Source organism: Amblyraja radiata, chromosome 25 (assembly GCF_010909765.2).
Source record: "Amblyraja radiata isolate CabotCenter1 chromosome 25, sAmbRad1.1.pri, whole genome shotgun sequence".
In the NCBI taxonomy this organism is placed as follows: domain Eukaryota; kingdom Metazoa; phylum Chordata; class Chondrichthyes; order Rajiformes; family Rajidae; genus Amblyraja; species Amblyraja radiata.
In genome coordinates, this window is record NC_045980.1 from 5855712 (window position 1) to 5881557 (window position 25846).

A 25846-nucleotide genomic window follows, 5' to 3' on the forward strand; every position below is an offset into this window, starting at 1 on the left:
ACATCTTATACAACAGCAACATGACCTCCCAACTTCTATACTCAATACTCTGGCTGATGAAGGCCAATGTGCCAAAATCCTTTTTGACCATCTGATCTACCTGCGATTCCACCTTCAAGGAACTATGCACCTGCACTCATAGTTTCCTCTGCTCTACAACACTCCCCAGAGCCCTGGCATTCACTAGGTAGGTCCTGCCCACTTACTGCATACAGGCACAACCATGGAACAATCTGTAGAGTTTCTATGCTACCATCCTGACAAATGATAGTCACAACCAATCTCTATCAATTAATCTACAATAAACTGAAACAATGACACAAGAAGAAAAACAAAGAGCACTTTGGAATCAGTTCCAGTCTTGTAAGCAACATGTGCCACTTCTTTTGTCTAAAATTACATAGTCAAAATTTTAATTAAAAAAAAAACACTAATCTGAATAAATCAATACAAGCTCCGTCCCCGCCTACTGCATTTCTGGCAGTAAATACGAGGCAAAGAATCAATGCAACAAATCTTTGAACACAATAAGGCATGCAAGTGGATTATGGAGCAGTTTTAATGAAAAGAATGTTAAACACAGAATCATGACTCAAGGCCAGACTGCTTTTCATTATTCTAGAATTACACATCTCAAAATTCGCCTTTACTTCAGATTCAGTCTGAAGAAGGCCGAGTTACTCCAGCACGATGTGTCTATTATTGTAAACTAACTTTTACAGTTCCTTGTGTCTACATTTTCTGTGTTTTGTTTTGTTTTTCCACTGTCCTCATTCATCTACCTCTCTTCACACCTCCACCATACAAATCAACTGTGACTGACAAACTTTCATCATCTCAGTCAGCACCATCACTCTTTGCAGAGCACAGTCTCTCTTGAGCGCCTTCCTTTTACCACCCTGCTACCTTCTCTCCATCCTAAAACATATTGGTTATCTAACTTTTCTAAGTTCTGCTGACAGACCACCTACCAAAAACATCAAATCTGTTTCTCTCTCCACATATCCTGCGCAACCTGCTGAGCATTTACAACATTTTTTAAAAACTGATATACATTATCTGCAACTTTTATGCGTTACGGTTACTGCCATAGTTCAATAAGAACAGTATAATAAAATGAATCTCAAACTAAATCCCCTAAAATTGCTTTAGAATGGTCTGGGAAACAATCAAATATTGCATTTAAGCCGTACAACTGTTATTTGTAAAAGCTTGATTATATAATTATACACTTGAAAATACTAAATATTAAGATCACAAATTGATGAAATTATGTTCTGCCACCTTATCAGGAATCAATGCCACCACAATTCTATCAACATTCTGAAGTTCTAAAAATGTTATAGTGCATTTATAAATTAAAATGCAGTCAACAGTTCCACCAGTAATTATTGGAAAATAATATGAAATTCATACAAACTTCGCAAAACAAAAATTTGTGATAATATTTCCGTGATTGTGTTGCCATCAATCTCCTGAGAAATCAACTAATTTATGAAATATTTAACCACAAATGAAATGATCCAATTGAATTAAGCTTCTTCTCATCTTCCCTGTCTTACAAGCATCGATAACATCTTAATATATTTTAATTATTGAAATAAACTCTGCACTCCCAATTACTTAAACTACTTCAGAGCAATCAGTTGCCATGACTGTAATTCCATGTTTTGAGAACTTTTATTTTGATGTCTTTAAACAAACAAACGCAACCCGGAAATAACAACTTTTGTGAATCGTGGTACCCTTTCTAACCCCAATACTTCTCGCAAATAATAATCTTCAATTAGTTTTATGACTTGCAGCAGAGTTTTCGCACATGTAATGAAGAGGCAGTAACAGTACCCTTGGGATCGCTTGGTGGTTAGTTCCTAATGACTTTCACTCCCACATACAGCTCAGTTTCTAAACATAATTTTCCGCTAGTAAGTAGCATTTAGAAGAGAGCACCACTTACAGTGATTCGAAAATTGCAGCTTCTGAAATTGTTGTATCACGACTGTCAGCTGCGCCTCTGACCTTAACTAATCAGTGATCAAACAGTTTGACTCATGGTGCAGCACAACCACAAATAACCGCGTTGCAGCAATATCGAGCACTGAGCTTCTCCCCAGGGAATTCCGCATCTGCCTTTGGTTTCCCCGGCCTCCTTGATCGCTAATCACACGCATCTGACAGCACACACGCAGCGTTGTGAGTACTTCTCATAGTAATGGAGAGTAAGACAATGCAAGTGCACAAGTGAACACAACACCAATTTCCAGTAATAACCTCGAGTTGTACATAAAGTGCCAACTGAAGGTAAATTAACCGATTCGATTATCTTATGCTGACAATTAGCCGTTGAAGGCCAGTGGCGATGAAAGCAGGAGGAGAAGAAAGATTACCAGGTCACTGATCAACTGGTCGAGCAGACTCTCCCTCTGGCCGCCGCCCGGGCCCTGTGCGATGCGGCCTGCGGGGCTCCAGCCACCTTCTCCCGGCTTTGCCGCCCCTCTGCGGCGGCCTGCGCTCTGGATGCGGTCCCTCAGCGGGCTGGTCCGGCCCTCCAACAAACTCACCGCCAGGCGCAAGTAGTTGGCCGGCGGCGGATCAGACTCCGATCCCGGGCTCTCCCCGGGGCCCAGGCTCTCCCCGTCTCCATGGCAACCGGGGCCCGGGCCCTCCTGGCGCCGCCGCCTTTTGCTGCTCCTCTCCTCCCAACTTGAGCCCTTTCCTCTGTTGGAGCAGTCGCGGCCAGAGATCTCCTCCTCCCACTGCTGCCGAAACTCTTGCAAATCTTTATCGCCCATAGTCCATATCCGCAGACTTCAGATTGCAGACTCTCAGATTGAACCAGCCCGCTACCCGGAGACTTTCTCTCGCTGCACATTTCTTCTCCGTTTGCGGTCCATCTGTAAAATGCACCGTGCAGAACTCTGTGCATTCATATTTAGTTCCGTCGAATGCATGTAGCTGGCATATTGTGCACTGATCCCACAAACGGTGGTAAAAATTAGTCTGAAGAAGGGTCTCGACCCGAAACGTCACCTATTCCTTCGCTCCATAGATGCTGCCTCACCCGCTAAGTTTCTCAGCATTTTTGTCTACCCACAAACGATAGATGCTCTTCACCAGATGTAAAGTTATGTTGCAGTCACCGACCTGAAACGTTAACGTTCTTTCTCTCCACACATGCTAAGTGCTTTAAGTATTTTCTGTTTTTATTTCTGATTTCAAATATTTGCACTTTTTGTATTTTTATTCCTGGATCTTGTCCCATACAAGATATAGGCACAAGTAGCTTACAAACCAAAGGCATGAACATTTAATTCGCTGTTCAAATAATACCTCCCACCCTCCCTCTCATAAGGGTCATGTGATAGGAATAGAATTAGGCCATTCGGCCCATCAAGTCTACTCCGCCATCATGGCTGATCTATCTCTTCCTCCTATCCCCATTCTCCTGCCTTCTCTCCATAACCACTGACACCTGTACTAATCAAGAATCTATCTATCTCTGCCTTAAAAATATCAAAATATCGTCCTTCTGTGGCAAAGAATTCCACAGATTCACCACCCTCTGACTAAAGAAATGTATCCTCATCTCCTTCCTAAAAAAATGTCCTTTAATTTTGAGGCCTAGACAATTGGAAACATCCTCTCCATATCCACTCTATCCAAGCCTTTCACTGTTCTGTATGTTTCAATTAGGTCCCTCCTCATTCTTCTATACTCCAGTGAGTGCAGGCTCAGTGCCGACAAATACTCAACATAGATTAACCTACTCATTCCTGGGATCCTGTAGCAGGGCTGCCAACTCTCACGCTTTGAGCGTGAGACTCACGCCCTCAAGCAAACTCTCACGCCCTCACACTGATTAGAAATTTCTCACGCTCTGTGGTGAGAAATTCTGTGATCAACAAAAATGTCAAAACTCGGATAAACTGCATGGTCCGCGGGTGTTGGAGAGCCGGGGCTGAGGGAGGGATGGAAGCAGCGTGCGGATACAGATGCGGGGAGCCGGGACTGGTGAGTTTGCGGGGCTAACGGGTATTTGCGCGGCTAGCGAGTCGCTCGCTGCAGCTTCGGCCGTGGAGCACTCCGGACAGTGCGAGTGTCCCGGGCCGTCGGAGGCGTCGGAACCGCCGCTGCCGCGAGAGTCTCTGTGCCGAAGGGACAGACTCTCAAAGGGAGGTGGAGAGAGAGAGGGGGGAAGGAGACAGGGCGGAGAGACAGATGGGGGGGGGGGAGTGAATGGAGAGAGAGAAGAGGGAGAGGGGGAAAGAGGTAGGGGAGAGAGGGGGGAGAGTGAGGTGGGAGAGGGGGGGGAAGAGAGAGAGGGAAGAGAGAGAGAGGGTGGAGAGGTTAGGAGAGAATGGGAGAGAGGGGGAAGAGAGAGGGGTGGTAAAAGAGAGAGGGGAGAGAGGGAAAGAGCGAGAGATGGGGGGGAAAGAGGAGAGAGAGAGAGGAGGAAAGAGAGATGAGAAAGAGGGGGGGCAAGAGTGAGAGGAGAGAGGGAGAGAGAGATGGGAGAGTGTGGAGAGGGAGAGAGGGGGAGATAGAGAGGGAGGGAGAAAGAGAGAGAGAGGACGGGGGAGAGAGAGGGGGAAGCAAGGGGGAGAGAGGGGGAAGCGAGGGGGAGAGAGAGGGGGAGGGAGAGAAGAGGGGAGAGAAAGAAGAAAGAGAGGGGAGAGAGAGTTAGAGGGGAGAGAGAGGAGGGGGAGAGGAGAGAGGGGGAGAGTGAGGTGGGACGGAGAGAGGGGGAAGAGAGAGAGAGGGGAAGAGAGGAGAGAAAGAGGGGGGAGAGAGAGGGGAGAGAGAAGAGAAGAGAGAGGGAAGGGGAGAGAGTGAGGGAGACAGGGGAGAGAGGGGTGATAGGAGAGGCAGAGAGAGAGAGAGAGGGGAAAGAGAGATGGAGGGGAGAGATAAAGGGGGGTTGAGAGGAGAGAGAGTGCATCCTGGAGGACAACCAGTGGCTGCTGGAAGTAAGTACCAAGCACTGGGTAGAAACGGTGGAAGATAGTGGACTTCAAATGGGGGTGGTTGGAGAAAGCATCCTGCTTGCCTGCTAGATTTTCACTTACTGTAACTGCAGGAAAAATGTTCCCGATGTTGGGGGCGTTCAGAACCATGGGTCACAGTTTAAGAATAAAGGGGGGGGGGGGCAGTTAGGACTGAGATGGAGGACAAACTTTCTTCATGCAGAGAGTTGTGAATCTGTGGAATTCTCTGCCACAGAAGGCAGTGCAGGCCAACTCACTGGATGTTTTCAAGAGAGAGTTACATTTTTTTCTTGGGGCTAACAACATCAAGGGATATGGGGAAAAACAGGAAAGAGGTACTGATTTTAGATGAATAGCCATGATCATATTGAATGGCAGTGCTGGCTCGAAGGGCCGATGGCCTATTCCTGCACCTATTTTCTATGTTTCTATGCTTGAGTATATGGCAATAAAACTCGATTACTTGATTTTGAAGCATTCATGCATGGTGGAGGTATAATGTAGTCATAGAGTGATACAGTGTGAAAACAGGTCCTTGGGCGCAACTTGCCCACACCCGCCAACATGTCCCAGCTATGTTACCTGCTTTTGGTCCATACCTCCAAACCTGTCCTATCCATGTATCAGTCTAACTTTTTCTTAAATGTTGGGATGGTCCCTGCCTCAACTGCCTCCTCTGGCAGCTTGTTCCATACACCCATCACCCTTTGTGTGGATAAAGTTACCCCTTAAAAAGTTACCTCTTAAAAATACTTCATACAAAAAACTTTGAAATCATACTTCTACAGGGCACTAAAACATGATTTTAATACATCAAATTTCAAAAAGCTCCTACCCTTGGAGGGGGGACCCCCTTCTTCCACACCCTCTCCCCACTCGGTTGCTCCACTCCCTCACCGGGTACCCCCAAGGTCAGTGATCAGTGATCGCACAGCCTCCCCCCTTTCAAAAACGCTCCAATCCAATTTAAAGCATATATATTGTATTCAAGTGTAAGTTAAAAGACTCGCTGCAGTATGCACCATATTGCACAATTCCACTTGGAGGGGGAGGCCCCCCTCCCAACTCCCCCCCCCCCCCCCCCCTCCCACCTCCCCCCCTCCCACCTCCCCCCCCCCCCCCCGTCGCTATGCTCCCTCGGGCTTGGTCTCTCGCAATTTCTCACTCCCAACTCTGACCCAGTGTTGGCAGCCCTGCTGTAGCTTTCAGTAACTAGAATCTTCTTGATACATTTGTAAAAGGCAGAACACAATAAAATTAACTTTAACTGTGACTGCCAACGCACTTTTATTTTATGAAAATTTAGATTTTTCCATTCTTCGTTCCAAATCTGAATCATGAAATTGAAGCTATTTTTGTATTTTTATTTGCAAACAAATTAAAACTAAATTTAAAGATCTTGACTAGGTTTTTCTGCATTCTGGTAAACTCTACTTTCATCAATCAATAGCATTGAAACATTTTCTGCTCTAATTTGCCATAGTCTCAATATATCTTTTCTGTATTAAACTCGCCATACAAATCTACAACCAGTTATTCATTATCAGTGGATCCTGTTCATCATGCAGGGAGGAGAGCTGATATTTGAAAAATGTTTGTAAGGCTTGTGAAATGGCATCACTTTCTTATATTTATCATGATAAAAAACCTTTTTCACTAAATGCAATATGGCTGTGTTCATTCCTTTCCGTTCTAAAAAATATTAAGTAACAGGAGAAATAAACTCATTTCCAACTATAAACTAACCATGTTTGCAAATTAAACACTATGGACTGATAGTTCCCTCAATTATTGAGCTAAAAAAACTTTTTCGTGAATTTGTGATTTTTATAATAGTAATTGCTTTTTAGTGCAATCTTAATTTAGGTTTGATGTATTGAAACATGCGATATGAACCCCATCTTATTTTTGCTGACATTTTCCTAAGTAAATAATTTATTATTTAAAAATGATGGAATGTTGATGCGTGCTGACCAGGCAGTAGGAAAACTATACATGATTACAATCAAGTCTTCCACAACTACAGGATAAAGGGAATAACGTTTAGTGCAACATGAAGTCCAGTAAAATGCAATTGAAAATAGTTTGAGGGTGTCCAATCTTCTTCTTCTTGCGTATGGCGTGCACAGCCTAAAGTTGTAGGACAACTTGTTCTATTTGATCTTGTTTGATTGTGCACACCGGGTTGATTGCATTCATCGAAACAGGGCAAACCACGTGAAGGTTGCAATCTTCCGCCCCAAGGGTGTCCAATGAAGTAAATGGTTTCTCAGGACCGCATCCTAGTTGATGGAGATGAAGGTGTGTCCAGAGTGAGACTCATCCTTGATTATGCTGGTGGCCTTGCTGAGGCAGCGTGAAGTTTAGATGGAGTCAATGGAGGGGAGGTTGGTTTGCGAGATGGTCTAAGCTGTGCCAATTTTCTGTAATTTCTTGTGGATGGTGGAGTTCCCAAACCATGCTGTGATGCATCCTGATAAAATGCTTTCTACAGCGCATCATGTTGGTGAGAGTTGTTGGGGACATGCCAAACATCTTCAGCCTTCTAAATAAGTAGAGGATTCTTTTGGCCATTACTTCAATATGGCCAGTCCAGGACAGGTTGCTGATGATAATTAAGGAATTTGAAGCTTTCATGCAATTGTACCTCAGTGCCATTAAGGGTATGCTTCACCTCCTGAAGTTGATCACTATGTCCTTTGTCTTGCTGACATTGAGAGAAAGGGTGTTGTCTTGACACCAGGTTACGAGGTTCTCAATCTCCATCCTGTACTCATTATTATTTGATATCCAGCTCGCTATGATGGTGTTGCCCGCAAATTTGTAAATTGAGTTGAATTTGTACTTGGCTGCACAGTTGTGGGTGTATAAGGAGTAAAGAATGGGGCTGAGAACGCATCTTTGTGGAGCACCAGTGTTGAGGATTATCATAGAAGATGATTTGTCTCCGAGCCTCGCTGATTGTGGTCTGTTGGCGATGAAACGTGTGCAAATGGAACTAGCTTGCGGCATCTTGGTCAGCATGGACAAGTTGAGCTGAAGGGGCTATGTGCATGATGTATGACCTTATGACATCCTTGCATCTTTTCTTCAGTTTGCCTGGTAATTTATTTCTATCACAGAATGTCTGCTTTGGCAGTCGAGAGTTGAGCATGGCTTGCCCAGTATGCTGACCAAGTCCCCCAACCCCTTTTCCAACTGCAATGCTATACTATACTTTCAAGAAACTTTCCATAGGAATGAGCTAATCTTCTGATGATTACACTTCACAACCAAGGTCTTCCCAACCTCAGTAATGAAGCTGCAGTATGAAAACAAGCTCCAAACCATCATTAATTCATTCACTGGAGCACGCAAAAGGATGGCCCTTTAACTCCACATGTATAAGATGGACAGCATAGTAGAATTAGGGGAGGCACATGGCACATCCAGTAGAGTTGCTGCCTCATGGCTTCAATGACCTGGGTTCAATCCTCATCTCTAGTGTTGCATGTGTGCAGTTTGTACGTTCCCCTGCGACCCTGTGGATTTCTTGCCCCTGTTCCCGCCTCCTCTTGCATCCCTGCAGATTGGTAGGTTAAATGGTCACTAAAGGTGAGCTTTAGAATCTGGCAGAAATAGATGGGAGTCTGGGGAGAGAGAATCGCAATCTGTGATAAAATGGGATTTGTGTGAATGAGTGCTTGGTGATCAACAAAAATTTGGTGGGTCAGCGGATCTGTTTCTGACCTCGAAGACTATGACTATGAGTAGAGACAGCAATGATCCTCTTCTAATAGGACCACAGACCCCCTCCCCACTACACAACACTGTCCTCTGACACTACTTATTCTCGCTCATTTTGCTAAAATGTGCTCTTGCCTGGCCCCTTTTTCTACATTTACCTTTATCGTAACCCCATACGTAAATAACTCCATTAGTTATCTTAAAGTTTCATCTACAGCCTTAATTATTAAATTTTCCAGAACACTGGACTCAGTCTAATTCAAGTAAAGCTTGAGTCAGCTCTGTTTCCTCAGTATTGTTGCCAGTGCTTCATAAATTGAAACCTCTTTCTCCTATGCCACCCTTTGGGCCATACATTCAACTCTCTGATTTGCTTGCCTCTGTGCCAAGTTGTACATGGCTCGGTTAGGCGTAGGTTTAGGTTCATTGTTGTGACGTGTGCCAAGTTACAATGAAAATCGGTAATTCTTACCTTTGTGGTTTGTTTGTTAATTTTTGTGCTTGCCCCTCATATTGACACAGCAGATCCTCTCACTTGCTTATGCTATTCATTTCAGTAGTGATTACAGTAAATTAGTGGAGAATCTAATGCCGAAATGGTCTATTGTTTATTAATCAATGCTTATTAAGTTTTCATGATACAGTGAAATATTGCTGACATTATGATGGTGATATCACCTATGTGCTGAATGCATACCCGTACTATGGAGATAGAAGATTTTTCTCCTGGGGCCTTTAACATGCTTGTAGGTTCAGCAATATTTAGGTTATCAATCTTATCTGTATAGGTTGTCAACACATAAAATATTAATGCCACCAGATAAAAGCAGAGTCTGCAGATTACTGATACAGCAACCTTCCTGAAATTGCAGTCTCTCCTGCCTTTCTCTTTACTTGGACCCTACTACCTTTACACCAGTTAGTCTGCTATTTGCAAATTACTTCCAAGCATACCAATCATAGAAACATAGAAAATAGGTGCAGGAGTAGGCCATTCGGCCCTTCAAGCCTGCACCGCCATTCAATATGATCATGGCTGATCATCCAACTCAGTATCCTGTACCTGCCTTCTCTCCATACCCCCTGATCCCTTTAGCCACAAGGGCCACATCTAACTCCCTCTTAAATATAGCTAATGAACTGGCCTCAACTACTTTCTGTGGCAGAGAATTCCACAGATTCACCACTCTTTGCGTGAATTTTTTTTTCTCATCTCAGTCCTAAAAGACTTCCCCCTTATCCTTAAACTGTGACCCCTTGTTCTGGACCTCCCCAACATCGGGAACAATCTTCCTGCATCTAGCCTGTTCAACCCCTTAAGAATTTTGTAAGTTTCTATAAGATCCCCCCTCAATCTTCTAAATTCATGTGTATGATTAGGTGACAGCTGCAACTGAACAGAAAATAACTTTTAAACTCTGGACTTTAACTCATAGACTTGTGACTGTGAGCCATTTAATCCATCATTCATGCTAAAGGGTAACATTTTAAGCCTTGGTTTTGAAGGCAACAAAATCCTAATTGAGGTCTTTAAGGGAATCCTTGTTTTAGGCTTTTCTTTCTTTTTTCAGAGTATAATCATAATTGATTGTTTCACCACTGAATAGCCTCCATCCCATTCTCCAAACTGCTTCAAAAGGCACAGCAAAAGATTTATCAACTCAGGAGAAACATTTCCGATTTGCAAATGGTAGTCTTCAACATACAAAATATCAATACAATGACGGACACAAAGTGCTGGAGTAGCACAACAGATCATGTGGCATCTCTGGTGAACATGGATAGTTGAAGTTTTTGGGTCGAGCCCCTTCTTCAGACTTTGGAACGTAACCTATACACATGCTCCAGAGTTGCTGCCTGACCTGCTGAGTTACTCCAGTGTCCTTTTGTGTATTAAGGAGCATCTGCAGTTCTTTGTTTCTACATCAACACAATGATGTTTTTCTACTCTGGCACAAGGCAGACTTGACAGGTGCTGGTTAATGAAATATGCAGATTGATCATGGGATGCCCAGCCGCTCTCTCGCTGCTCTCCTCCATTGGCCCAGTTGCTCCTCACCATTGTCCATCGGTTGTGCAGCTCCTCCTTCGTTCTGGCCATGTTGTTGGCGTGATTCCTTCTTTGGCTTGGCCCATCCCAGAGCCCAATAGCTGCCTCAGTGTTGCCTCTCCATTGGTCCAGCTGCTTCCCCAGCCTGGCCCAGCTGTTTCCTCTGAAGTGCCAGTTAGCAAATTGTAACATGCCTGAAAACAAATTGTTTGCTGTACTTTATCAAGAGTCTCCCATTCAATTTGGGTGGCTTTAGATATGCTAGTTCAAACTGAGGTATTGGTGGAAGAGTAAAATCTGGGAATGCATAGGTCTGGATGCATGAGACTAGACTAGTCCCATCTAAACCTTTGTGATATCTTGGGCTCTTAGATAGCTTGTAGCTTCTGCTTTTTGATTTCCCAATGTAAAATAATAGATCCTTGGTGTATGCTTTACTGATTCACGTTTGTGTGTCGGTGAGGACACAAACTGTGGCTTGCTGTACTCTTTGGATTTCCTTCATTCTAGCTTTTGCTATGGATTAATTCAAAGCACTTAGTTGGTTTCTGCATGGAATACGGGTGGTGCTGGTCTTAAGGTTTTTTTTTAGGAGCCTGTGGATACCTCTGACCACCGTGAGTGCTGTTCTCTTCAATAGTAATCAATTGGTTGTAAAGGAGTTTGGAACATTCTGATATTCATTCCGATAGTGTGCCTTCAGTTCAATGGAGAAATCAAGGAGTAATTAAAGTAATATTGCACATATATTTGGAGAATGTGTAGGATGGAACTGCAGATGCTGGTTTAAATCGAAGACAGACTCAAAATGCTGGAGTAACTCAGCGGGCCAGGCGGCATCTCTGGAGAGAAAGAATGGGTGACGTTTTGGATCAAGACCCTTCTTCAGACTTCATTGGATTGGTGATGACTCTCCTTACTTTTATTGATAGATTCAAATTATTTTATTTTATATATTCAAGAGTTAAGAGTGTTTTATTGTCATATGTCCCAGATAGGACAATGAAATTCTTGCTTGCTGCAGCACAACAGAATATGTAAACTTGGTACATAACGGGAGAAGAAAAAAAAGTTCAGTTTGTGTATACACATGCACACATATTCAATCTCAATAAATAACAAATATAGTGCAATAATAATTATAGTCTGTTACAGTTCAGAGGTTATTTGTTGTTGTGTTTAATAGCCTGAAGGCTGTAGGGAAGAAGCTGTTCCTGAACCTGGACATTACAGTTTTCAGGCTCCTGTACCTTCTTCCCGATGGCAATGGTGAAATGAGTGTGTGGCCAGGATGGTGTGGGTCTTTGATGATGTTGGCTGCCTTTTTGAGGCAGCGACTGCGATAGATCCCTTCGAAGGTGGGGAGGTCAAAGCCGGTGTTGGACTGGGCAGTGGTCACAACTTTTTGCAGTCTTTTCTGCTCCTGGACGTTCAAGTTGCCGAACCAGGCCACGATGCAACCAGTCAGTATGCTCTCTACTGTGCACCTTTAGAAGTTCAGGAGAATCCTCTTCGACATGCCGAATCACCGTAATCCTCTCAGGAACTGGAGTCGCTGATGTGCCTTCTTTATAATTGCATCAGTGTGCTGGGTCCAGGAAAGATCTTCGGAAATATGCACAATGAGGAATTTGACGTTTTTGCCCCTCTCCAGCATCGTTCCGTTGATATAAACAGGATTGTGGGTCCTCATCCTTCCCCTACCAAAGTCCGCAATCAGTTCCTTGGTTTTACTGGTGTTGAGAGCCAGGTTGTTGTGCTGGCACCATTTGGTCAATCGGTCGATCTCACTTCTATACTCTGACTCATCACCATCTGTGATCCGTCCAACAACAGTGGTGTCGTCGGCAAACTTGATGATGGAGTTAGCTTATTTAGCTTCTTTTCATAGTGATATTTCAAAGAATCGTCTTTCATTGTGTTTGACACACGTTCCTTACTGCTACTGATGTGTTTTGTTGCTCTTTTAGCAATGATTAGTTTACCACAAATAGGTGCAAGTGTGCAAACCTGATTCCCACATTGTGATGGAGTAAATGTCCACTGAATATACAAACAAGGCAGATCATTTCCAATTAATGTGTAGTTTTAAAACATTGTGGAAGAGGTCTTGTCTGATAAAATTTACATTTTGGAAACCAATTTAAGAAGAAGTTTGCATAAGGCGTTTCGAGTATTAAAAACTGGGAGATTAGCACGTTGCTTACAATCTTACAGCTAAAGGTCGAATGTAAAGAAAATAAATCAATTTTGGGGAGTAAAACATGCCCTTCTCTGTAAGGGTGAGCACTTTTTACAAAAGCAGACATGTTAAAGTACAGTCAAGATTGTTGAATGGTTTAAATAAGAAATATAATAATTTGTAAAGTGTGAGCAGTAAAATATAAAATTATACTATTTATTGCTTATTAAGTAAACATAACCATAAAATAAATATGACCATAAATATCTATGATTATTTATGGTTGATACATCTACAAGGAGAGCAGAAGACTTTCAGCCACTCTCAGAGAATGGACTGCATTGTTTTGGGGCTTTCGTTTTATAAAATGTCGACAGCATCTGTTGATATCAATTTACAAAGTGGTATATGATTGCGACAAACGTAATCTATGTCCCATCATTTATAATTAATCTATCAGTAGACTTTGATATGTCCACACAATTATCCCTAATGTTGCAAAGATGTAGTGATACGTCAATCGCAACATGTATATGGATGGCCGGAGAATCATGGGGAATCTGTTTTTGGCAAATACGTGGGGGATTGGGGCTGAAGTCAGAGGGTGGTGAATCTGAAAATCTTTGCCACATAAGGCTGTGGAGGCCAAATCAGTGGATATTTTTAAGCCAGAGATAGATAGATTCTTGATTAGCACAGGTGTCAGAGGTTATGGGAAGGCAGGAGAATGGGGTTAGGAGGGAGAGATAGATCAGCCATGATTGAATGGCGGAGTAGACTTGATGGGCCGAATGGCCTAATTCTACTATTCCTTATGAACTTACGACCATATGAAGGAAATGCTCCGAGATCCAGCAGAGACATGATGGGTGGAATGGTCTCCTCTCTCATTGGAAAATGTGAAAATGCTGCATGAATCTAGGAATAGATATCGGCCATGTGCACTGCAGAAGACAACTCATTTCACTGCTTCAAGGTAGCGCCAAAGGCACTTACCTGTTCACAACTTGCCTTTGTAAACCACACTCCTTGGTTTTAGTTTCATCCAAACAATAACTTCTTCAGCAGTTGCTCAGTGGAATACAAGCCGGGAATATTATCCTTGTCTCTGGGATGAAGCGTGAATTTAGAACCTTCTGACATTCTAATTAGCTGCAGGTTGTCAAAACTGAAGTGTGATACAAAGTTATTTGTCTGATCCAAATTAATTAAGACCTTATTGCAGATAACAGTTCAATAATCATAGATTGAGTGCAACAGAGAATAACTAATTTGGCCCATTGTCCATGTCAGCTTTAGACTTTGCTTTCAACTTTCAGAATTTAGGAGCTCCTATCAGAGCAATTCCATTGTCTCACTCTTTCTCTTCAGTACAAATGATTTATCCTCAAGGCTTACCAGTTCCCTATTCAAACCCCTGATTATCTCTTTCCAGCACCCTTCCATGCAGTGAGTTCCAGAATGAACTCTGTATGAAAGAACTTTCTCCTAACCTCCATCCCTGAATCCCCATCTGTACATGGGAACATCCAGGCAGAGAAGCAGCTTCTATCTATTTATCCTCTCTTTATTTTGTACTTTTCCTTTAAACCTCCTGTCAACTTTAGTTCCATGCAAAATAACCCCAGTTTCTCCAGCCTAAACTTGCCGTTGGGATTTTTCAACCTGGAACTATTCTAGTGTATTTTTTTCCACACTCTCTCAAGGATCTTCACACCCTTTAGGACGGCACAGAGGTGAAGCTGGTAAGCTGCTGCCTCACAACGCAAGAGACCCGGGTTTGATCCTGACCTTGGGTGCTGTCTGTGAGGGGTTTGCATGCTCTCCCTGTGACTGTATGTGTTTCCTTTGGGTGCTTGAGGTTTCCTCCCATATATCAAAGACGTGCGAGTTTGTACATTAAATGACCTCTGTAAATTGCATCTGGTGTGAAGAGGTGATAAATGGTTGGCATGGACTCAGTGGGCTGAAGGGCTTTTCACATGCTGTATCTTTCAATCAATCAATCCTCTCTAAAGTGTGGTGACCAGAATTGACTGCAGCATTCTAGTTGTGGTCTAACCAGCACTTTAAAGAGGTTCAATATTACTTCTCTGTTTTCTATGCCTCTACTTAAGAAGCCCAGGATCCCATATGTTATATTAACTGCTCTCTCAGCATGTCCTGTCACTTTGTAACCTTAATGCATATCCCTGTGTTTCTGCATACTCTTTAGAACGGTGCCGCATAGTCTCAATTGTCTTTCTTGGTTCTTTCTGCCATTTTTTAATCTTATAAGTACTGAATTGTACCTCCCACTTCCCCGCCCATTCTGCCAGTCCACCGGATCCTCCAGAATTATATCATCTTTTCAACTGTTCCCCACGATTTCATGTTCCGTATCAGCAAATCTTGATTTTTTTTTTACATGCACACCTATATCTAAGTAATGTCGGTCGTTTGATGTCAGTGGTGCACCCGGGTCCCGCGCTATGATGCATCAGTTACTATGTATAACCTGCGTACTTCCAGCTGCCAACACGATGCTTTTCATCATTCCAAAAAGCCTCATATGTTGCACATTTAGATTGCCCATTAAAAAAAATCAAGGATGTTCTTACCCTCTGAATAAAGTCCAATCCCTCTGTGTTCCCGTTGTGCGAGAGTACCCTCACTTTACCACAGTCGGAGTTAAGATAAATTAGAAAACCTCGCCCTCTTCTGTTTGAACTTGAACTTGAAATCCTGGCAACTTCCGAAGCTAGGCTAGTTACAGCGGGAATGCAAAAACATCATTTCGGAAATACAATAAACGACCCTTGAACACATCTCAGCAACTGTCCTGTTTTATGTCCAGTTCGTGCTTATGGGCAGTTATTGCGTTCCAGTGTTTTTCCAATTACTTTTATGTCTCCACATCAGATTGACTGAACTTCCAAAGTACTCATTGGCCCTTAAAACTTTTCGGGCCGTGAATTTCGCACTACAACCGCGAGTCTTCCTTCAGTCATCGGTGTGTGTTACAGCCAAGTCCCATCGTACACTCTCTTCTCATTTGCAGTTGCGCAACTCTCCTGGTAACTTTTGGTACAGAGCTAGGCAACTTTTATTGACACATCGCCTCGCAGGTACATACCTGCACGTTAGAGGTATTATGGTGACGGGATTATGCAGAATGGTCACCTCATTTATTTTATATTAATTTTACTTTTAGTAACAAAGCGGAGAAAGGAAATGGAACTTCGGTAAGCTTTGTTCTATTGGTATTTCCAATGGTGCGCATACTTTGATGGTAAGTTTGGACCACAGCAGCAAGTAATGACTCGGTAGCATTGCAGACCTAACGGAAATCTGCAAACTGTCTTTATGAAAGGTGACTTGGTGGATTAGATTCAAAATTGGCTTGGTCACAGAGGGTAGTGGTGGGTGCGGTGATATTCTAACTGGAGGTGTCTGGCCAGTGGCGTTCCGCATGTAACAGTCGTGTGCCTTCTGCTGTTATAAATAATACGATACGATACGATAGAACTTTATTGATCCCAGGAAGGAAATTGATCTACCAACAGTCATATAAAATACAAAATACTTGAAACATGAAATTAAAGCGACGAGTGGAAAGGATTAGGGCTGTGCAAAGATTGGGGGGTGGGGGTGGGGGGGGGGGGGGCAGTCAGTCTCAGTCTACCCCACGATACAAGGGGGAGGAGTTGTAAAGGTTGATAGCCGCAGAGAAGAAGGGTCTCCTGAGGCGTTCTGCCCTGCATCTAGGTGGAATTTGGGCGAAAATGCAGTCGGATCGATTAGTAAGGTTGCATATGTCACAAAAATGGGCACAGTTGTGGACAGTGAGGACAGGTGGAGTTTAATGTGGGCAAATGTGAGATGTTACACTTTGGATGATCAAATGTAAGAGGGAAATGTATGGCAAATGGCAGCACCCTTGATGCGCAGAGAGATCTTGCGGAGCAAGTCCATAGCTCCATGTAAATAGCAACACGAACGATGAAGTGGTAAATAAGGCGTTGAGCATGCTTGCCTTCATCAGTTGGTTGGGGGCGTCGAGTATAAAAGATAGCAACACATCTTGGTTAAGCTTCATTATGATTTGAGATACAGGATGCAGTTTGTAAACAGGTCCTTTGGCCCACCTAGTCCACGCTGACCATCGATCATCCGTTCACACCAAAGATCCTATAGCGGATCCTATAGAGTCTTCGGTTCACACCTGGAGCATTGTGTGCAGTTCTGGTCACTGCGTTACAGGAAAGGTGTGTAAATTGAGAATAAGGTGCAGAAAGGGTTCATCATGAAGTCGGTCTGGATTAGAGAGTGTTTGTTATGAGCAGAATATCAACAGATGTAGATTATATAGCTTTAAGGTGAGAGAGAGAGAAAATGTAAAGAAGGTTGCCGTGGCATTTTTTTCACACATAGAGTGGTAGGTGCCTTGAAATCACTACCGGGGACGTGGTGGGAGCAGATGCAAGAGCAACCTGTAAGAAGCACTTAGACAGGAACGTGGACAGACAAGGAGTAGAGGGATGTCCACCATGTGCAGGCACATTTACAGTTTAGTATGGCAGTTCAGATTGGTAACATGCTCGGCACAGATGCCCTGGGCCGAAGGGACTGTTCCTATGCTGTACTGTTCCATGTTTTTGAGTGATCTGTTGCTTTTAATTGTATGACTGACCTGGCCAATGAAATTCCTCGTATGTTGCAAAACATACTTGGCAAATAAAGTGTGATTCTGATTCTGATTCTGATTCTCCGAAATGGCCATTGTCTGGGAGATTATCTTCTGTGGGTGGAGTCCATCAGTTGAGGATTTTGCTCACTCACTCGTTACCACTTTTACTCAGGTCTGTGTCAATTATTAATGCTGCAGATTAGTTTGTTTTCAATTCCAGGATTACATTTTTATCCCGAGAAAGAAGACTCTATTCTACGTATCTTTCCTCCATGTACTTACAATTGTTCATTACCTTTTGTTCACGTGTTGACTGAGAATGGTCCTTGCCATTCGGTTACATGTTTGCAAGAAGCTGAATATGAAATCCGCTTTGCTATCACTACCACGATAACGTTGATAAGGACAGATCTGTTCCTTCCGACGACTTCAAGCCTCACCTCGAGCATTCGGCACTGTGCTAGCTCGTGGACCTCAGTTCGGAACTTTAAAAACAGTGGAACCGTTCTCCAGTCTAATCAACAGTAAATGCAGACACAATCAATTTCCTGTGACGGAAAGTCCTGATGCTGGTTTGCAAAAAATGAAATAGAGTGCTAGAGTAACTCAGCGGGTCAGGCAGCGCCTCTGGAGAAGAGCCCGAGATGCTGCCTAATCCGTTGAATATTTCTCCAGATATGCCACCCGATCCAGCACAGTTACTCCAGCATTTGGTTTACAGATCGTTTATGGTCTAATTAAAGTTGATGCAATCTAAATGCGGGAATTAGCTCCTTGGTTTTAAAAACAAGTTACTATTTTTAATTATAGTTAATTATAATTCCGCATTCCAATCACCAGCCAATTTTATGGGTTAATATTTCACAAATAAAATAGATCAAGCGCCGGACACGATACGGTTCGCAGATGAAACAAGCGTGTAAAGGCCAAGGAGAGCGAAGTTTTAACCAAAACGGAAAGCATTATGGCTACTTTTCCCCCACACAGTTTGAGTCATTTGTTACCCATGACAAATCTTCTTCACCTCTGGTGAGCACACATGAATAAGGTTGCTTTAAATTAAAGTATTTTATTATACGCCTTCGCTGGCTTTGCGGGATCATTCGCAGAGTAAAAAGCATACATTGGGCATTCTTCGAAAGACCTCGGATGTACATGGCATCTTGTACAACCTCTTTCCAACCGCTCATGCTGCCTGACCCGCGGATTTACTCCAGCGCGCTGTGTCTTTTCCTGCTGCAAATGCACTCCAGTTAATACATTTGCCTAAACACTTGTGAGACAGGTTAAACCACTGTATTCCAACCTCGCTCTCTGCTTTCTCTGCTCTCCTCGCACCGTATTCCAACCTCGCACTGAAAAAAACAGGTCGCAATGTTTTAATCAATATTGTTACAGAGGCCAACTTATCTCTTTTGTCTCCAACCTGAAAAGAACCGAGACGTCCCAAACGGCAGACATGTTACAAAAATTAAAGGACATTGACGACAAATATGCATCTGACCCAGACCCTATAGAGTCTTGGAGTCGCTGGAGTCTGAAGAAGGGTTTCGGCCCGAAACGTCGCCTATTTCCTTCGCTCCATAGATGCTGCTGCACCCGCTGAGTTTCCCCAGCTATTTTGTGTACCTTCGATATTCCAGCATCTACAGTTCCGTTTTGAACACCTATAGAGAACGCCTTAGGTTACAAACAGACTTTGACCTCACGTCTACTAATAAAGCCAAGCTACGACTGCTTAAATCTAGGCAACACTTTTTTGAATCTGGGGATAAAGCTGGGAAGCTTTTGGCCCATCAGGCCAGAACCGAGGCGACTTCACGGCTAATTCCAGCCATTAGATCCAGTTTAGGGGAGATTCATACTGATCCTCTTAGAATTAATGAAGCATTTGCTAAATTCTACGCTGAACTATACGTTTCCGATTGTCCTCCCACTGCAGGTGACATGCTCAGTAGTATGACGTTTCCCCGAATTGACGATGAAGCCACGAGAGACTTGGGTGGTCCCATAACTGTTGCTGAGGTCCAAGCAGCCATCACATCGCTGCAAAGCGGGAAGTCACCGGGCCCTGACGGCTTCACTGTAGAATATTACAAATCTTTCTCTGCTCTCCGCGCACCAGTCCTGAGAGATATGTACAATGAGGCGTTTTTACATCGTCGCCTACCGCCCACCTTGTCGTGGGCTACTATCTCCCTAATTCTTAAAAAGGAGAAAGATCCCCTGCTTTGTAGTAGCTATAGACCAATTTCGCTCCTGAATGTGGACCTCAAAATCCTCTCTAAAGCCCTTGCGCTCCGTCTTCAACGAGTGATGCCCTCTATTATCTCGTTAGACCAAACAGGGTTCATACTAGGCCGACAGTCTTCCCACAATACTAGGCGTCTCCTTAACATCATCCATTCACCGAGTAGTGAGACCCCGGAGATAGTGGTCTCCCTCGACGCCGAAAAAGCTTTTGACAGGGTCGAGTGGAGGTACCTATATGAGGCTATGGACAGGTTTGGCCTCGGTAACAGTTTTATTCTTTGGGTCAGTCTATTATACTCGTCCCCGGTGGCCTCAGTACAAACAAACGGCACACTGTCGCCCCACTTCCCCCTTCAGAGAGGTACTAGACAGGGTTGCCCGTTATCACCACTTCTGTTTGCTGTCGCGATAGAACCCTTGGCGGTCTGGTTACGCTCAGAGAAGGGCTTTAAAGGTATTACACGGTTCGACACAACTCATAAAGTCTCATTGTATGCGGATGACCTGCTCCTGTACATCTCGATCCCAGTCAGCTCTCTCCCTGTGATTACGAATATTTTAGAACGGTTTGGCTCGTATTCTGGTTATAAACTTAACTACCAAAAGAGTGAGCTATTACCGATTAACTCATCGGCTAAGCAGCTCCCACGCTCTTTAACCTCATTCAAATGGGCAGAGGACGGGTTTCGCTACCTCGGCGTCTTTGTCACAACACCCTTATCTGATATGTTCCGCACAAACTTCCTGCCTCTGGTTGAGAAAGCTGAAAGAGATTTTGACCGCTGGTCAGTTTTACCGCTATCCCTTGTGGGCCGGATAAATCTGGTCAAGATGGTCGTCCTACTCAAATTCCTGTATCTTTTCCAGCACGTCCCTATACTTATCACTAAATCTTTTTTTGATAAATTAGAAAGGACAATATCTAAATTTTTATGGGGTAGCAAACCGGCTAGAATCCGAAAGGCGATACTGCAGTCTCCTAAGAGTGACGGCGGTTTGGCACTTCCTGACTTTAGGCGATACTATTGGGCAGCTAACTTGCAAAAACTCCTGTATTGGATGAATGATGATTGCGACCACCTACCGACCTGGGTACACATGGAAAATGCGAGTTCACGTCACCCGTTGCGGTCTGTCCTATGCTCCCAACTCCCCCTTCCTATAACATCTGTGGGTGCAGGCCCAATTGCGTCCCTCTAGCTCAAGATATGGAGTCAACTCAGGAAAAACTTCGGTTTACAAGGCCCTTCCATCTTGACCCCACTGCTTAAAAACCACATCTTTAAACCTTCAAGTACAGACCACGCATTCAAAACCTGGCATAGCAACGGTATCAGTAGTATCAAAAACCTATACAAGGATGGCATCTTTTCGTCTTTTGCGGAGCTCTCGTCCAACTATAGCCTCCCAAACTCCCACCTTTTTCGTTTTTTCCAGATTAGGGATTTTGTGAAGAAGACATTCCCCCATTTCCCAAATCGCCCCCCTGAAACCCTGACCGATACCATCTTAGCTCTAGATCCCAACCGGAAGAAATGCATCTCTGTTTTGTATAACTTGTTAGGGTCGGTTATATTGAAACCTCATACCTCATTAAAAGCTGCGTGGGAGGGCGAGCTGAATACGAAACTAATAGACCAGCAATGGGACTCTGCCTTGGATTTGATCCATTCGTCCTCCATATGTGCCCGTCATGGCCTAATCCAATGCAAAGTCCTTCACAAAGTCCACTACACAAATGCAAGATTATCTAGAATTTACCCCGCTGTTAGGGACACCTGCAACAGATGTAATCAATCTCCTGCCAACCATAGCCATATGTTTTGGTCTTGCCGTAAGCTAGCAGCCTTTTGGAGGAGTGCTTTCAACTTGATAAGCAGAGCCTACGGCCAGACTATTACTCCAAACCCACTGTCAGCCATTTTCGGTACCCCTCCCAACACCAACCTCTCTGTTGCGGTGAAACGGGTTCTAGCTTTTACAACCTTGTTAGCCCGGAGACTGATCTTGCTTAACTGGAGGCTCACCTGTCCCCCGACACACGCCTGCTGGTTTTAGGAGGTGCTTTACAATTTAAAGCTTGAAAAACTTAGGTTCTCTCTCAAAGGCTCTACCAAGACATTCCTAGATACATGGAACCCTTTCTTGGAACTTGTTAACTCTCTCAACTTGTCCCCGGACTCGGAAGAGGACTGAGTGCTCTCCACCATTGTTCTGCTCTACTGCAGCTGCTCTCCCCTTAACCCCCCCCCCCCCCCCTCCCCACACTTATTTATTTAATTACTTACTTATTTACTGTTATTAGTGACCCCTTTTTTTTTTTTTTAGTACTTTTTGTTTCGTTTATCTTACTGTATTTGTGTGGATGTGTATGTATGTGAGTGTTGTTTGTCCCCGTTTGGTTCCGACCTGATTCGGGTGGGTTGAAGGTGGGTAAGGGTAAGGGCTTTGATGGTCGCTTACATACTGTTGCCCAATTATGCCTTGACTGTCACTGTCTGTTATCATTGTATGTATGCAAATTGCTGTGAAATTCAAATAAAAAGATTTAAATCAAGATTGTTACAGAAAGTGAGTTGCACTGTGCGTATTTTGAATATATTTTCCCTCTTCATTGCAGAAGGTCTGGGTGGTGATGACATTTCCATTTTAAAGATTCATGCAGTTCTGGTAATTATGCAGATCGTTATAAGGATAGAAAACATGCAACGCTGCAACATTTTTTGGTTTGGCGTAGTTGAGAAAGATCTTTCGCGATTCATGACTGTTGGTTGAAATGAAACCAACATTTGATGCATTTGTTATTGCATTGGAGTGTTAGAACGTCTTGTGTAAAACACAGAGTGCTGGAGTAACTCAGCGGCCAGGCAGCATCTCTGGGGGGAATGGACAGGCAGCGAAGTTTCGGGTCGGAACCCAAGTTCTTCCATTCCCTCCTCAGATGCCGCCTGACTCGCTGAGTTACTCCAGCACTCTGTGTTTTACACAAGACGTTCTAACACTCCAATGCAATAACAAATGCATCAAATATAAATAGAATGTACATTTTCTGTATCATAGAGTGGAATAAAACCCTGTGGATTCTCAGTGTTCAGGTGGTTTCTCGGCAGCTTCATAACATCCCAAACCCTGCATGCATTATTGTAAATGGCATAAGTTTTAAGTTTTTAAAGTTATTCAGATAACATCTCTGTAAGATTTCCTGGGATAACGAGTTGTTGTCGGCTTCCCTGACTCGGTCAGAAAGATGAGGTTCAACCACATAAAGAACCGGACAAAGAGTGACTGGTATCAGTGCAGTGGTGAGGGAGGCTGAGTAGCTGGCGCCGTTACCTTCTCAACCCCGCGCCCATCTTGCTCCGCCTCCCCCCCCCCCCCCCCCCCCCCCGCGCCCCCATTCCCAATGCACTAACTCCATCTATCACCTACACGTTCATTAAAGATGAGTTTAATGTTATTTGCTGTCTTGGCCGCCAATCGACAGGACTAGTTTACTTTATGTGACAGCTTACTATGTACAGAGAAACAGAGAAAAATAGGTGCAGGACTAGGCCATTCGAGCCAGCATCGCCATGCACTATGTTCATGGATGATCGTTCTTGCTTTTCCCCCATTACCATTGATTCTTTTAGCCATAAGAGCTAAATCTAACTATCTTGAAAACATCCAGTGAATTGGCCAACTCTCTGGGTGAAAACGTTTTTCCTCATCTCAGTCCTAAATGGCCTTAATCTTAAACTGTGGCCCCTGGTTCTAGACTCCTCCAACATCGGGAATATTTTTCCTGCATCCAGCCTGTCCAATCCTTTAAGAATTTTAAGTTTCTATAAGATTCCCTCTCATCCTTCTATATTCCAGTGAATACAAGCCCAGTCGACCCATTCTTTCATCATATGTCAGTCTCACCATCCCGGGAATTAACCTGGTGACCTACCCTGCACTCCCTCAATAGCAATAATATCCTTCCAAAAAATTAGAAGACCAAAATTGCACACAATACTCCAGGTTCAGTCTCACCAGGTCCCTGTACAACTGCAGTAGGACCTCCTTGCTCTTAAACTCAAATTAGCAATGTAGGCCAACATGCCTTTAGTTTTCTTCACCGCGAGCTGTACCTGGATGCTTACTTTCAGTGACTAATGCACAAGCACACCCAGGTCTGGTTGCACCCCCTTCTCCTAATCTGACACCATTTAGATAATGTGTAAGAAGGAACTGCAGATGCTGGTTTAAACTGAAGATGGACACAAAAAGCTGGAGTAACTCAACGGGACAGGCTGGAGAGAAGGAATGGGTGACATTTCTGGTCAAGATCCTTCTTCAGACTGGCTAGGGATAAGGGAAATGAGTGGTATAGACGGTGATGTGGAGAGATAAAGAACAATGAATGAAAGATATGCAAAAAAGTGACGATGATAAAGGCAACAGGCCATTGTTAGCTGTTCGTTGGGTGAAAATGAGAAGCTGGTGTGACTTGGGTTGGGGAGGGATAGAGAGAGAGGGAATGCCGGGGCTTCCTGAAGTGAGATAAATCAATATTCATACCACTGCCCAAACGATATATGAGATGCTGCTCCTCCAATTTGCGTTTAGCCTCACTCTGACCATGGAGGTGACCGAGGACAGAAAGGTCTGTGTAGATATGGGAGAATTAAAATGTCTAGCAACCGGGAGATGAGGTTGGTTCACGCGGGCTGAGCAAAGGTGTCCAAGAAACCTTTGCCCAGTCTGCGTTTGGTCTTGCCATTGCATAAGATTCCACATCTTGAACAACGGATACAGTGAATGAGGTTGAAGGTGGTGCAAGTGAACCTCTGCCTAACCTGAAAGGACTGTCGGGGTCCCTGGACAGAGTCGAGGGAGGAGGTATAGCGACAGGTGTTGCATCTTCTGTGGTTGCAGGGGAAGGTACCTGGGGAGGGGGTGGTTTGGGCGGAAAGGGATGACAATAGACAATAGGTGCAGGAGTAGGTCATTCGGCCCTTCGAGCCAGCACCGCCATTCAATGTGATCATGGCTGATCATCCCCAATCAGTACATGTTCCTGCCTTCTCCCCATATCCCCTGACTCTGCTATCTTTAAGAGCCCTATCTAGCTCTCTCTTGAAATTATCCAGAGAACCGGCCTCCACCGCCCTCTGTGGCAGAGAACCAGGGTTAACCAGGGCGATGCGGAGGGAAGTTGGTGGGGGAGGGATAGAGAGAGGGAATGCCGGGGCTACCTGAAGTGAGAGAAATTATTATTCATACCACTGGGCTGTCAGCTGGCAAGCGAAATATGAGATGCTGTTCCTCTAATTTGCATTTAGCCTCACTCTGACAATGGAGGAGACTGAAGACAGAAAGGTCTGTGTAGGAATGAGAGGGAGAATTAAAGTGTCCAGCTACTACTTTAGATTCAGATAATAATCTGCCTTCCTGTTCTTGACACCAAAGTGGATAACCTCAATTTGTCCACATTATACTGCATCTGCCATGCATCTGCCCACTCAACCAACCTATCCGAGTTACCCTGCAGCCTCATAGCATCATACTCGCAGCTCACACGGTTACCCAACTTTATGTCATCCTCAAACTTGGAGATGTTACATTTAATTCCCTCGTCTAAATCGTTAATATATATTGTAAACAACTGGGGTCCCAGCACCGAGCTTTGCGGCACCCCACTAGCCACTGCCTGCCATCCTGAAAAGGACCCGTTAATTCCTACTCTTTGCTTCCTGTCTGCCAACCAGTTCTCTATCCATGTAATACCCTACCCTCAATACAATGTACTCCAATTTTGCACACTGATCTCTTGTGTGGGACCTTGTCAAAGACTTTTGGAAAGTCCAGATGCACCACATCCACTGGCTCTCCCTTATCCATTCTACTTGTTACATCCTCAAAAAAATCCAGAAGATTCGTCAAGCATGATTTCTCCTTCATAAATCCATGCTGACTTTCGCTGATCCTGTCACTGCTTTCCAAATGCGCTGCTA

General features: G+C 44.0%; 1 protein-coding gene and 1 long non-coding RNA gene across 2 annotated transcripts in view; one reads left to right on the top strand and one right to left on the bottom strand.

The window, feature by feature from the left end:
- Positions 1–2901, bottom strand: part of fbxw8 (F-box and WD repeat domain containing 8) — a 182592-nt gene extending 179691 nt beyond the window's left edge. Inside the window, exon 1 of the mRNA XM_033043117.1 lies at positions 2388–2901. Coding sequence (XP_032899008.1) covers positions 2388–2792 — 405 coding nt within the window. The 5' untranslated portion in view covers positions 2793–2901. The remainder of the gene's footprint in view (positions 1–2387) is intronic.
- Positions 2020–25846, top strand: part of LOC116987247 — a 28265-nt gene continuing 4438 nt past the window's right edge. The window contains exons 1-2 of the long non-coding RNA XR_004415674.1: positions 2020–2301; positions 22486–22535. This is a non-coding gene — a long non-coding RNA (uncharacterized LOC116987247). The remainder of the gene's footprint in view (positions 2302–22485; positions 22536–25846) is intronic.